Source organism: Cibotium barometz, chromosome 9 (genome assembly GCF_041138505.1).
Source record: "Cibotium barometz isolate CiBa-2024 chromosome 9, ASM4113850v1, whole genome shotgun sequence".
Lineage (NCBI taxonomy): Eukaryota > Viridiplantae > Streptophyta > Polypodiopsida > Cyatheales > Cibotiaceae > Cibotium > Cibotium barometz.
Window position 1 is genome coordinate 62,373,327 of NC_141054.1, and position 14,821 is coordinate 62,388,147.

General features: G+C 46.5%; 2 protein-coding genes across 4 annotated transcripts in view; both read right to left on the reverse strand.

Moving 5' to 3' along the window:
* LOC147635809 (uncharacterized) overlaps positions 1-14,821 on the reverse strand; it is a 131,904-nt gene that overhangs the window by 28,234 nt on the left and 88,849 nt on the right. For both annotated transcript variants that reach the window (XM_086803238.1, XM_086803237.1), the window contains exon 7: positions 12,920-12,986. In XM_086803238.1, the coding sequence (XP_086659364.1) occupies positions 12,920-12,986 (67 nt within the window). The remainder of the gene's footprint in view (positions 1-12,919; positions 12,987-14,821) is intronic.
* Positions 9,199-10,226, reverse strand: LOC147635810 (uncharacterized). Of its 2 annotated transcripts, XM_086803236.1 has the most exons (3): positions 9,970-10,226; positions 9,533-9,848; positions 9,199-9,447 (listed from the first exon to the last, which is right to left on the reverse strand). In XM_086803236.1, the coding sequence occupies exons 1-3, from the start codon at positions 10,173-10,175 to the stop codon at positions 9,430-9,432; spliced, it is 540 nt and encodes a 179-aa protein (XP_086659362.1). In that variant the 5' UTR covers positions 10,176-10,226; the 3' UTR covers positions 9,199-9,429. The 2 variants fall into 2 exon arrangements, with proteins under 2 accessions (XP_086659362.1, XP_086659361.1); XM_086803235.1 differs by lacking the exon at positions 9,199-9,447 and having other exon boundaries at positions 9,458-9,848.

Genomic DNA, 14,821 nt, shown 5'->3' on the forward strand with positions numbered 1-14,821 from the left:
TGATATCTTCGATTTGCCGCAATCCTTCGCGACAAAAGTCTTCAAGAGGATGAAGGGAACCTTGGGAAAGCTTCCCCTATGGTTCAACTTGAGAAAGGAAGGCTGAAATTAGGGTTTTCAGCAAAAAGACCAGAAATTACAGCAAAATGAGAGCTGTTTTGCTGAATTTCAGTCATTGGGAGTGAGTAGGAGAGTGATTAGCACTTGGAAACACTCTTGGAAGCTTGGAAAACACCCTAGCAAGTTGGGTATGGCTATGGAGAGCTTGGAAATGGAGAGAAATGGTGGAAAAACAGAGTTTTCAGCCTCCAAAAATCCTCATGAAGAGAAAACACGAATTTCCCTTAATAAGTAAGTGAATTGGGGTCCAGGTGAAGGGACATGGGGAGATGCCCATTTATGAGTAAAAGGGGAGGATCAGGTCCTGGACATTGAGTCTTGTCCGCCTCGGGACTTCAGTGAGTGTGAACTTGGAAGAGGTCATAATTTATAAGTGACTTTTGGGCGCCCAAACTTTAATGAAATGGGAACGCACTCACTTATAAATATTGGCTGAGTCCTAAGGGCTATTTGAGCCTAGATCGGGAAATACTTACCACCTGTTCACATGCCACACAACCATGTCAGCAGACACTTTCACACGCACGGTTCACGGGCGGGCGTCCCCTTACCCGGAACTACACATAGGTCATGCAAGCATGAAAACAGCATGCAATTTCATTTGCAGGCAAGCACATAAAGATGCTATGCAATGCAGCATTGGCATGAGCAATTTCCATTCATGAAACCATATAAGACCAGGCGTTTCCAGGCAAGTATACGCAATACCAGACCCAGTGGAAAGCCAATCCTCCAGGCGTTTCCGGGCATGTACACAAAGGCACAAGTCCCAGCGGAAAGCCAAGTCCTCCAGATATTCCGGGCATGATAACATCAAGTCCCAGCGGAATATCATATCCAACTATACAGCATGACACGTGTCAATCACCTGCATAGGCATATTCCATAAGCCATGGACACTAATCCACTATGTACATAGTGTGAAAGCAAGAGTGAACCATTCGGGTGGCCAAATGGTGACAGGGAGCCTTCCAATAGGGCGGCGGGAGCTATTCTCCAAGGTATGTATGGACATGTCACGGTGTCCTTTTGTATGGCTCATTGCCTAAACAACCTCCTCAAGGACATCGGGGCATTACCATGGATCAGCCCGCTCATTGAGGAGGCCAACACCATGGTCTCCTTTGTCCTCAACCACCAAAGACTTCGGCATGAGTTCAACAAGAGGTCCTGTCTCTCTCTCCTCAAATATTCCGACACCCGGTTTGCCTACAACTTTCTCATGTTGGGCTGGTTGAAGGATTGTAGCGGTGCTTTGAGAGGACTTTTCCTTAGCGACGAGTTTGTCGCCATGCAAGAGTCCCATACAAACACTGGCCAAGAGTGTACGCTACGGGCGGATGACGCCTCTTGGTGGGAGCGTGTGAAGACCACAAATGCTATGGTGAGGCCCATAGCCCACCTATTGAGGATTGTAGACGCTATGTAACCATGCATAGGAAAGGTCTACAAGGCCATGGATCGCATGATAGAGAAGTTGAAAGACTTCGTGCCTGACGAAGACACATACGAGGAGATCCATGCCTTGTGTCTAGGAAGGTGGAATTCCTACTACTCTCCATTGCATGCAACAGCTTATGTGGTGGACCCAGAATTCCAAGGCAACAAGCAGGAGAGCGACCGGGAGGTGAGCGCTGGAGGAAGGATCATCTTGGATCGTCTTGTGCCTGATGCATCGGTTAGGCACAAGATCAGGGACCAGCTTTCGATGTACACGTCATTTCATGGCTCCTATGGCTGTCATGATGCACAGGTTGACCGCTCCAAAGTTGGTGCTGCTCTATGGTGGGAGGACTTTGGTTCAAATGGACCGGAGCTGCAGCAGCTTGCCATCCGCATACTTAGCCAGGCCGTCAGCTCCTCTTGCTTGGAGCAACTTTGGAGTACCTACAGCCACATTGCCTCTAGGAAGAGGAACCGACTCGGGGTAGAGCGGACCAATGACCTTGTCTTCGTCAGCGCGAACTTGCGAATGCTTTGCAAGAGCGTGACCAAGAAGGCAGATTCCTTCACTGAGTGGGAGATGTGTCAACAAGAAGAGCAACAAGAGGATGAGGTGCAGGAGCAGCATGCCAGTGAGGATGAGACTGAGGATGAGTTTGATGCTTCTTTGGCACAAGCTACCCATGACCATGAGGCGAGCACTTCACGTGGATGATCATTCATGGATCATGATTCATGGGCCTTACTACTTAGCTCTAGCCTCTAGCCTCTAGTCTTCAGCACTTTCTTGTCATTGTCTCATTTGAGTCCGTCCATGTATTCTGCCTCCTTAAGGTTTAGTCCTGACTCTTGAGTCTTGAGTCGTGACTCATTTTGTATCTACTTAATTATTAATATGACTCAAAAGCTTACCATTTTAGTGTAAATTTGTGGTCATTTTGATGTACTTCCAAAGTAGAATAAGTGTAGAGTAGAAATTTTTTTTTTTAAAAGTATTTTTTGAGTGTCGTTCCCTCCCCCATTCCCTACTTATGGTTGTCCCCCGTCCCGTCCCCGTCCCCGTCCCCCGTCCCTTGTGACTATGAAAATAAGAAATATCTAGCATCCATACAAATATAGCATTAAAGACAATGATAATAGTGAAATGAAAACTAATCTATTAACTATTGAGCAATGATCACTGACTAAAATAATTGAAAAACGGGTCAAATAAGTGTTGTTCATTGAACCTCATATTTGGTACGAAGACCTTATCCGTACGAGGTACGGTACGTATGGAGTGGTACGAAAAGTACTGAAGGCACAAATCGGATGAGTACGGGTACGGAATGCAACTATGGGGTGGGCATCTACACAGAAAGTGATCCTCTGGCTCCGCTTCCCCAATCGTGCATATCCGCGGCTCGTGAAGAATGCCCTCTGCTTTCGCAGACTCTCAGACGGTGTGATGATACTCTCAATTGGCAAATAGTGATCCACATAACATGTGACATATGATGTGTGCTGATGAAGGTATCTAGGGCTCATAATAAATCCATCATCACAAACTCGCAAGAAGTGCTCTCTATAGAACTCGAGTTTCATGGGGGAGCTCAAGTAAGGCGGTTGATCTCTTGCCGAGGGAGTGAGTCAAGTCTATATTGAAATGCGGGGATACGATGCATCTGAAGGCCATGTTGGTCAAACCAGCTGACCACTCATGAGGGTAGCAGGACGTGCTCTGTCTCTCTCGTGTAAGCTGCAGAGAGGACGCAAGGGCAAGCCGTGGAGGCAGTCCACATCCGAAGTGTACACACAATGTTTGAGGCAGTCCACATCTGAAGTGTACACACAATGTTTATGGGTGATGGTCTGAAAAAGCGCATCCATGACCAAGGGGGAGACTCCAAACTCAGGCAAAATAATCTCACCCGGCACTGATGGCTTACTCCAGATCATGCATGACAACATCATCAGCTACAGTCTCTGTCCTCCTCCATGTTAGGTTTTAATGTCAATGAAGAGCTAGCTGCAAACGAAGGGCTAGCTGGATGTGGATACCCCCCACACACACACAGGTAGAACAAAAAGCTTGACAAAGAGAGAGAAAGAAAGAAAGAAAGAAAGAAAGTTGTATTAACGTCTACTAGAGGCTGAACTTGACCTATGAGACAAATCAATGTACAACTGTCAATGTCTTCTGGATGTCCATAAAAAAGGACAAATTGAACATGAAATAAACTATGAAAGTACTGAGCTAGTGGGGGGGTGTGATGGATGGAGCACTACTGCTAGAGTTGGCGGTGGAAGATCACACATTGATGTGCGTGCGAGAGAGATTTCATTAACTAAAGTAAAAGCCCCTAAATCAAAGCCCCAAAGGGGTCCAACCATAAAGTGCCATGTGTCCCTATAAAGGTGTAAGTGACTCTTAAGGTTTAAAAACCACTCAAACTATAATGCTATAAGGCCTAGTGTGCCTAGCACTAATATCTCCTAACTCCTACAAACAACTCCACTAGAAATGTGTATATCTCCTACAAATCCCCCCGTAGTGGAAATGTATATGTACAGAGTAGATCAATCCCCAAAAGGAATCAAGCCCAAAGCTTTGCAAAACGCTTCGAACTTCTCACAAGGAAGTGCCTTGGTGAAGAGATCTGCCACGTTGTCTTGTGATGGACAATAGATGAGGCTAATATTACCTGCATCATGAAGCCTCTCCCACATATAATGATAATGTACCCCTATGTGCTTGGTCTATGTGTGGAAAACTAGATTCCGCGCAATAGCCATAGCACTCTGACTATCTCTAAGTAGGAAACTAGCACCCTGTTGATGGCATGCATACAAGTCATCAAGTAACCTCTTCAACCATATGCACTCAGCCATGGCTGTGAAGACTGCTGTGTACTCAGCTTCACATGAAGATGTCGCCACTGTAGGTTGCTTTTTGCCAAGCCATGAGATGGAAGAATTCCCCAACAAAAGCCAAAAACCATTGGTTGACTCTTATGTATCAAAGCTGCCAACCCCGTCTGAGTCACTATAAGCCCAAAGCTCAAAATCACACCCCATGGCATAGAACAATCAAGTTTGTGTATCCTGGAGGTATCTGAAAATACGCTTGACTGCTTGCCAATGTTAAGTCCCTAGGCTATGCATAAATTTGCTCAACAGGGAAACACCATAAGCTATATTTGGCTATGTCGAACACAAATTTATAAGGAATCCCACAACTTGGCTATACATGGTACCATCAAAAGACTCACCTGCATCAAAGCTACTCAGCTTCATACCTATCTCAACCACTGTGGCAATAGGCTTGCAATACTCCATGCAAAACCTTTTCAAAAGCCCCCGAACATGCTTTGATTGAGACATAACAATGCCAGCATCTTGTTGCATAAATTGTATGCCCAAATAGAAATTTGATTGAGACATAACAATGCCACCATCTTGCTGCATAAACTGTATGCCCAAATAGAAATGCAACCAATCAAGATCTTGCATCTGAAATGCCTTTTACAATTCAGCTTTGAAAGCTGAAATTTTCAGCTCATTGTTTCCTGTCAAGATCACATTATCCACATACTGGATGACTAAGACAATGTGTCAACCATCTCTCTGCACATAAAGAGTACTCTCAGTGGGACTACTCTGGAATCTGTAGAGCTAGCAATGTGCATGAATCCTCTCATACCAAGCTCAAGAAGCCCACTTAAGACCATAGAGTGCCTTCTTTAAAAGACACTTTTCTTTCATGTCCTGCAATCAAAGTGTTGTACCTACACCCCTTCCAAAAGATCCTCATTCAAGAATGCAATCTTTATGTCCAACTAATGCATACTCCAACCATGGTTGTCACGGTACGAAATACGATACCGTACGGGAATTTTTGGTACGATATGAAATTTTCGGATACCGTACGATAAAATACGGTTTTTATTTTTTACACTTACAACCTATGGAGCTTCAAGCTTGAATGTGAGGGAAGGTTGGGAGGGGAGGAGTCTACAGTGCTTGAGGAACTAGAACATGGATATGTGTCTCTCCCGATTGGATCTCCCGGTTGTCTCCAAAAAAGAACTTGGATGGGTAATGCAATACCAAAGGTCTCCCAAAGTAGCGTTTATGACTAAGGGACCGTCCTTGCACAAATACGAGGAGTGCATCTAGGGTGATAAGTTTAGGGACTCCTCTCTAGATCAAAATGGCCATGTCCAAATCTTCTCCCTCCTACATAACTTGAGAATCTAATTGTCTAGCCTACCTATACCAGGGATCCCCAAGTCATGTAGCAAGATTCTCTCATCCTACCAATCAAGTGTACACTACTAGTCTACCTCGCCAGATTTTTTAGGTCTCTCAACAACCCCATATGGAATACTGAGTGGACACGAAAGTTGCGAAGTATTGCGAGCATTTGGGATCTTCGTAAAGCAGGGTTTCTATATTTTTTTCAAGCAATGAGTTAGTATAGAGCCTGGTCAAGTTTCCTTAGAGGTGTGAACACACTAGGTGTCAACACCCTCTTATTTAGGGTCAAAAGATTAAGACCTTGGAGTGTATAAAATCATGTATTTGGGTGGATTCATTATCATAGTGAATATCATTTGAGTTGTGCAATCTTGCTCTTGCGGTTGTTAACACCTCTCTCGCAAATTCGGAGATCCAGACGGCCACAACCGGAGGGCTGAGTGTACCATCCTCTCGCCAACTCAAGCATCAAGAGATTCTTCAGCGATATTGAAGTTCACCACCTCAAACTGTGGACATCGGCAGTCAGTACATAGTTACAGATACGGAGCCTATTGCCCCGTTAGCCTAAACCCACAACACTTGGCCATGCCACACACTTATTGCCCCCCATGGATTGTATCTCTATTTATGAGAATGTATTGCACTTCTATAGTTGAGCCTAGGTGTGGCACATAGGACTTTCCTAGACAGTTTTGACAGTGATAGCTCAGCTCTTGTTTCATTTTCAGTTTGTTATTCCATGAGTCACCTACTCATAAATTCATTGTAACTTTTGGTCTCATAGACGGAGAGGGTCACCTTCATGAGGAAGAGGGTCATACTACGAGGTTTAGAGGGAGCTCCTATTTTCTTGGATGATGATCTCACGAGGATGTAGCTTGAGCATAGGAGAGCTTGCATGCCATGAGTCTTACACGCGAGGAGAGAAGGCAAGAAGGCCTTCTATCGAGATGGTCAGGTCATCATATTGATGGCCGGCCCAAGGGTTAGCGGTTTGGGGCCTATGGGACACAGACCAAGCCACTGACAGAGATACACATGGCAGTATGGAATTGTAATGGTTCACCATGGGTGCAGCCTGGACGACTGGAGCTTGTTATGGTGGGGAGAGACATCATACTTCTGACAGAGACACATCAGAGCCCAGTGAGAGGGCTACCTCGAGTAGAGGGATCCCAGTGGGAGTCAGCATACGGGAGGACCACACGCCAGGGTACCTCGAGAGGGTCGGGGGGAGTAGCAGTTCTATTCAGACGGGAGCTACACGAGAGACTGAGAGTGGTAGCACACGATCCAGAGGCCAGATACATGTGGATCGGCTTACAGCTCTCACAGGACAGGGTTCTATACATAGCCCTATGTTACTTTCCTCCATCAGGATCCTCCTATGTCATTATCGAGGACATGCCACAGGAGGAGAAGACATGAGCCTCGCCCTACACTTGTCTGTCAGAGGAGATTATGCATTATTCTACACTAGGGGAAGTATTTCTTACGGGTGACTTCAATGCCCACACACAGAGCAGACAGTGTGAGGTGTATGACTATGATGACATGGAGATCCTCCACCGTGTGGATCCAGCGGAGATAGGGGCTAGTCGGGCATCAGAGGACACTGGACCAGACAGAGGACATTATGGGGACCACTTACTAGAGTTGGAAGCCAGGCATCGTCTCGTTATTTATAACGGGATGCTACAGTGGCCGGGATCAAGAGGGCTGACATGCTTCCCACATGGGGGTCATACACGGATCGGAGGCACGGTGGTAGACTACATTATGGGGTCTTTGGAGGCATCACAGCTTGTCACCTCATTCTCCATCCCACCTCGTCCTATTGGGACAGATCATACATACTTGGCATTTTCACTAGCCGGATCACCAGTATCACCAGCCTCCCAAATACCGACGCCACACACTACCATCTACTTCACACATGACATGGCAGACATATACACTGGCAGAGTAGAGGATGGGCTCCTACTCATGGATCCCCTGGCAACTATGGATACCATTACAGCCCAGCTGGCATCACTCCTACACACGGCTGCATTACAGAGCTTCCCACATCGTGTCCACTCAGGAGAGCCTGCGAGATCTGGGACTATGCCCCATAACAGATGGTATGATGACGAGTGCAGAGCCCTATACTCACGGCTCCGCATACAGAAAGCCTTGGGACCCATCACAAAGCAGGAGTCAAGGAGAGAGATGAGGAGACTTACTCGCCGCAAAAGGCAGGCCTTCGCAGAGATACAGGAGCTAGAGATCTTTCATTTCTTCATGAGTAGAGATAGCCCTATGTCATGGCGGCACTTCAGAGAGCCCCAGAAACTGACACCTATTGCAGACCCACAGACATGGCACACATATGCAGAGGGCCTATACCACGCCCCACAGCAGCCACCTATACCTCAACCACAAGAGCCTTGACCTACCACAGCTAGCTTCTTTACCCACTTGATGGTAAAGGAAGCTATCCGCCGCCTACAGCATGGACGGGCCGCCGACCATATGGGCCTGCAGGGTGAGCATCTCATATATGCAGTAGATTCTTTGGCTCCTTTTCTTGCACACCTGTTTAACAGGGCACTAGCAGAGGGTTTGCCTGCGGAGTGGACGATGCACACCATTGTGCCGATTCACAAAACAGGGGATATGCTCGATCCCATAGTAACCTGGACCGGCAGAAACGGTCGGTTCGGACCGGGTTGGAAACGGTGTTTCCGAGTTTCCGCGAGGTCGGAAACGGCAAGAAACGGAGTTTCTTTTGAATTTATTTTAGACATGTAAAAAACATGCATAGAGACATCCTATTAAATAAACTTATGTCAAGAGATGCAAAAAACATGCATAGAGACCTCAAACAAGACACATCAAAGACTCAAGTGGACATTAGTAACACTTAACAGAATGTAGATAATGGACATGTATGATGTCGCGGCAAATTCATGTGAACCATAAAAAACTAAAGGCTGAAGGCCGAAGCATACATAGCAAGCTGCAAATTGTGATCATAATACATCATACATATCAGCAATGATCATCAAACTTGGGAGTCAGAGGTTCAAAAACTACAAAATAACCGACATGCCAGCTGTCCATAATCCCTAAGGATAAGAAAAACTAAACAAAAAACATGGAACATCAGTGAATCAGTGATCACTGTTGAGCCTCATCTGAAGCACCCGAGGAGTCTGAATCCTCCTGAGAGTCCTCATGGCTCTCGCGTGTGTCCTCACTGCAAGAAGATGAGTCCTCTCCAGTAGCCTCCTCTCTAGCAGCACTAGTACTAGCTGCAGCCGGCCTCCCTCTCCTACGACGACCACCACGTGTGTCGTGAACTGGTGTTGTGGCCTCCTCGTAAAGCAAAGTGTAAAGATCTTGGTCCTCTTGTAGAATTGTGGGAATATCCCGCACCTTCTCAATGTCAATCTTGTCGACATTCACTTGCATTGGCTCAGGACCCATAGCTGCCCGCTCAAGAAGCTTCAAGTTACAATTGCAGAAAACAAGACGCTCAAGTTGGGCTGTAGTCAACTTGTTCCTCCTCTTCGTATGGTAGAGCGCCCATGTGCTCCAATTCCTCTCACAAGTTCCAGAGCTGCAATCTTGTGAGAGGACTCAAATGGCAAGACGTCTCTGCTCAAAGAGCAGATTTAGGATTAGTACATTATACAAATAAGGTGTCGCCGTTAAAGCTTAAGCGGAGGGGCTTCTTACTCACCAACGTAGGCACACCATGTCCATATTTCTCCCACCATGAGACCGGCTGAAGCTGCGTTTCTCGAAGTTTTGCAGTAGGTCTTGTGAAGTAGCCAGTGTTGTTGCGGAAAGCAAGGAGATCATCCTCTAAGCATCGCAACATCTGCAAATTGCCACCACACCATTTCTCCACATAGGTTTGGAAGTCATCGTTTAGCTCCTCACACTCAAGCTGATCCTCGCTGCGCCATAGAGGATGCAACACATGAGCCACAGCATGGATTGGTCTATGAAACCAAACCCAACGGTTTTGCCAAATCTGCTTGATCTCCGCGATTCTACAAGTAACAAACAAAACCAAAGAAAGACTTTAAAGTTATAACTTAGAAAAGAGCCAAGACAAAAAGGCAATTTGGCAAAGGCTCATGAGCCATGAGTCATGAGCGAAGAAGTACGTACCTCTCTACAGATAGGTAGGCATTGTTGTCTAGTGCCTTCCCGATCCTATCCATGTACTCATAAATGAGGCCTAGTGTACTCCCCTCCATGTCCGTGATGCGCAAGACCGTGTAGATGAGATTTAAGGTCTTCACTAATGCCTCTGCCTCTTCCCACCATGCTTCATTGAGGATCTTGCGTCTAAAATCCACAAACTTTGGGGTCATACTCTTACCCGACTGGATCCATGCATCACAACTAATAGTGCGAATCAGATTTGGCCGCACACAAAGAAGCCGCTCAAGCACTATGAACATGTATGCAAACCTCGTAGTGGATGGCTTGAGAAGCTCCAAGGTACTATTAGCCCTGTACACGCTCAAAACCTTTGGTCTTTGTGTCACAAATTTGACAATGCTCCTCGCCGTGGCAAAGATTTCGCTGACCCAAAAAATTCTCCCCAAGTCCTCAATCAATAAATCAAGACTATGGGAGGCACAAGGGGTCCACACAATTGTTGGGAATGCATCCTCCAACATACTCCCCATGGAGACACAATTGCTTCCATTGTTCGTAATAACCTGCACAACATTTTGTGGGCCAATCTCCTCAATCACCTTCTTGATGTGTGTCCAAATAAAGAGACCTGTAACGGTGAGACCCGCAGCCGATGCATCAATGGCCTTGTAAAACATGGTGCCTTTGCAAGAGGAGATAAGCACATTATACACATTCCTCTTGCGTACATCTGACCATCCATCACATAAGATAGTGCAGCCATATTTCTTCCATGTTTCTTTCAAAAACTCAAGCTAGCCTTCTACGTTGAGTTTCTCCTTCTTTAATTCTCGTGTGCGGATTGTCTCAGCCGAGGGACCCTCCCACTCACAGCCAATGCGGCTAACGGCCCGCATGGTCTTCTTCCATTGTATGGTGCGAGCCACATTGAAATAGATAGCACACCGTATAAACAAGCGCGTGACCTCCCTTGTTGCCTCCTTCATGGCTTGCTTTTGCAAGCCTGCTGTAATGCTTGCTCTTTGCAATGAACCCTTTGCAGGCACTTCCACACTAGGTAAAGGTGTCCTCTTTGCACTAGGGCCCTCACCCACACTCGAAGATACATGTGCACTGTCAACATCTGTCTGGCTCTCAACTCTAGTCCTCTTTGAAGAGGCCACTTGGCTCGAGGATGCTTCACCTGTTGCATGTGCTGCCATATGTTGCTCACCAACATCCAAACCAAGGCGTTGCTTTCTCCAACCCTCAAGTGATGCCAATACATCGCGCGGCACATTTTGACATAAAGCGACATCTCTGCCTGGGACATGCCCCAAATGGTCTTTTACCCGGGTCACTGAACCTGTTTTTTCATATCCACAAAAATTACATTTGCGCATACTGCCAATAGGGATCTGTAGGCATAGTGAGACTTGAAGTTGAAAGCACTTACCCTCGAGAACACTTGCCCTTGGAGGCTTGGATTCGTACGGTACGGTACCGTACGAATCCGTACGGTACCGTACCGTACAGCAAGTACGTACGATTTCAGTCGTACGACGTACGGAACTAAGCCTGGTCTCACAGTAGAAGATGATGTCCCTCCCAGTGAAACTATCCTCAAAAGCCCCTACATCAAGGCGTAAAGATCCATTACAATTCCAAGTAGCAACTTTGAGTGTAGTCCCATAGGTCTCGCGCCGTCATGAAGAGCGCCTCTCCATAATCACCACTCTACCATCTCTATAGAAGGCCACTTTCCCTTTCTCTCGGGCTGCCCTTATCTCGGGCATAACTTCTTTCATGTGGGCAAGTTGCGAGAGTGTGAGGTCATCTCCAAGAAATATTCCCGTTTGCTTGAGTGTAGGACGTCTCTTCAAGAAGTCCTTCTTCGCTTCCATGGAGGGGAAACGAATGATAAGTGCTCTCTCCTTAGAAGAAGATTCGCCACTACCTTTCCTCTTCTTTCCCACTCTCCATGGTCTTTTAGACCGGACACTCGTACATGTAAGGCCCGGGTCTTCCTCCTTTGCTCCTCTTCAAGGGTCATGTTGATGATGGTGGGAGTGGGGATGGGTGGGGATTCTTTACCTTTCCCTTTCTTGGCGACCTCGATCCATTTCTCGGCCTCGTCCATCTTCTTTTGTGTCTTTGTGATCACCTCCACCCATGAAGATGTCTTCTCTTTACGTTGCTCCTCCTCCTCTCGAATGATCCTCATTTGTTCCTTGATGGTATTCAGCTCTTCAATCAAGGAGGGCTGAAATTCTCCATCCTCAAGCTTGCTTTTTGAAGTGGCTTCCAACTCCTTTTTGAGGGCTGAGATTTCAACCGCTTGACTTTTAGCATGCAGTTTGGCCTCCACTAGTTCCTCCTTTAAGGCTGAAATCTCAGCCTCTTGCTTGGAAGATCTCTCTTCGAGCTCTTGGATTTTGTCAAATCCCTTCTCGAGTTTGGAGAGGCGGTTTATGATTGCGGTAACGGAAGAGTCGACCATCTTCTTGTTTTCTTTGATAATTGTGCCAAGCTTGTCCTCCACCTTCACGAGCTCCTCTTTAAACCCGGTCTTGGCCATGACTTTTTGCAGAACTTCCCGCAGCCAATGGACTGAAAATTAATCCATGACAGCAGCACGAAACAACAGCAACAGGGAGGGGGGGGGGGGGGTCAAGTCATGCAGGGGAAAGGGAAAGAGAGGAGATTCAGCAGAGAGAGAGAGTTATGTTGCTGCCTTGGGGGCCTGAGGAAGGGTGGGTGGGAACAGGGAGGCGGAGCAGCGAAGAGAGAGGAAGATCGAAGGACAGGCAGGCAGCGGGATGGGTGGGCGCAGAGCAGGCAGCGAAGCGGGAGAGAGAGAGAGAAGCGGGAAGCGGAGCAGCGAAGAGAGAGGAAGATCGAAGGACAGGCAGGCAGCGGGATGGGTGGGCGCAGAGCAGGCAGCGAAGCGGGAGAGAGAGAGAAAGAGAGAGACCTGAAGAAGTCGCACCCTTTTCTTCTCTCGAGAAAGCACCACACTGTTGGCCAAGTTGGGAACAAACCTGGATAAAACAATCCAATGTTGACTGGATCAAAAGAGTGGCATTTTAGACACGAGGAAAAAACACTCAAGAAGAGTCAAACAAACTGAAACTTTTTCAAGGAAGCACATTCAGCTTACCAAGAACATCCTTACAAACCCAATCAAAAAGCCATCAACTAGGAAAAAGAAAGATAAGAATTCATTGATGTGTTACCAAACAAATAAATCAAAAGAAACCATGGCATTCTCACTCACCCGCCCCCCACCCCCTTTCTTTCTCTGTTTCCTTCTCTCATAGAGTTTCAGAGTTTATTGACAGACTAGGAGGGGCTGAGGCTATACTTGGAGACATGTTGGTGCCTATCCTACTCTATGGAGATGACAATGTGCTGATATCTAGCTCCAAAGAGTGGCTGCAGAAGCGCTGGAGGCATGGCAAGCTTTTTGTGAGCAGAGGGACCTCACCGTTAACCTTGGAAAAACCAAGGTCATAGTCTTCAATACCTCACCAGCGGAACTGAGACATTAAATTCACATATGTAGGGGAGAGTGGAGATTTTGTACTCTTATGTATATCTGGGGTTCACTTTCAAAGGGCCACAATACCAATGAGACCAGCAGCACATGCCAGGATTGCTAGGGGATATGCAGCTCTTCAGGACTTGAGCGACCCACTTCCAAGAACTGCACACCAAGAGATGGCTTTTGGACACCTTAGTGACACCGACAGCAACGTACGGGGAAACTTTTTGGGGTCCCGATCTTGGTGAGGACGACTGGAGGATGGTGGAGAGGCTACAGTTTATGATGTAATCACATATGATCAGAAGAAAACCATTAGTGCCTCATGCCATTGTTCTAGCAGAGTTTACAGCCTCCTCACTAGTTGTGGATGCTTTGTTCCAGACAGTCACATATATACAGAGGGTCTACATTTTGAGCAAAGATAGGCTCCCAAGGCTGGCACACAGTTTTTTGACAATTTTGACAGTGATAGCTCAGTTTTAGTTTAGTTCTTGTTTTATTTTCAGTTTGTTATTTCATGATTCAAGTATTTATGGATTCATTGTAACTTTCATCTCATAGACCCTAGCGGTCTTTTGCATACATTAATATATATTTCCCCCACCTCGTCATCACTCATTATTGCGCCTATCCGTAAGGTGGGAGACCCCATGGATCCTAATAACTACAGAACCATCATGATCAGCCATATCCTGGGAAAGCTCTATGGACCTATATTTGATTCCAAGCTCAGCACACTAGCACAGAGAAAAATACAGGGCACCAATGCAGGCACGTTTCAGGAGGATCTTCTCCATCTTGTATCACATATTCACGCATCCGCCTAACATCGAGCAGGCCAAGGCAAACGGCCGCCAACTATACTGCTGCTTTGTGGACTTCCATAAAGCTTTTGATACAGTCCGCCGGGCCCATCTCCTACAGCGCTTACAGCATCTCAGAGTCACATCTGACATGATATGGGCTATCACTGCCTTATATGAGTGGTTCTTGGCAGGGTGAGATGCCCAGGAGGACTATCTCAAGACGTCTCTAGCACCATCAAAGTGAAACAAGGATGGCCCCTATCTCCGACCCTCTTTGGCCTTTACATGGATGAGATCTCAGACTTCATTGATAGAACTAGAGCCAGAGAAGCTTTTCTAGGAGGTATTGTTGTCTCCATCCTTTTATATGCTAATCATATTATACTCATTACAATTTCTAAGGAGGGGCTACACAAGCACATGGATACTTTATAGGATGTTTGTAGAGGGGTTTCTCAGTCAACACACAGAGACCAAGTTATCTCAATGCCTTCATGTCCCATCCTATGAGGATAGCCATTGG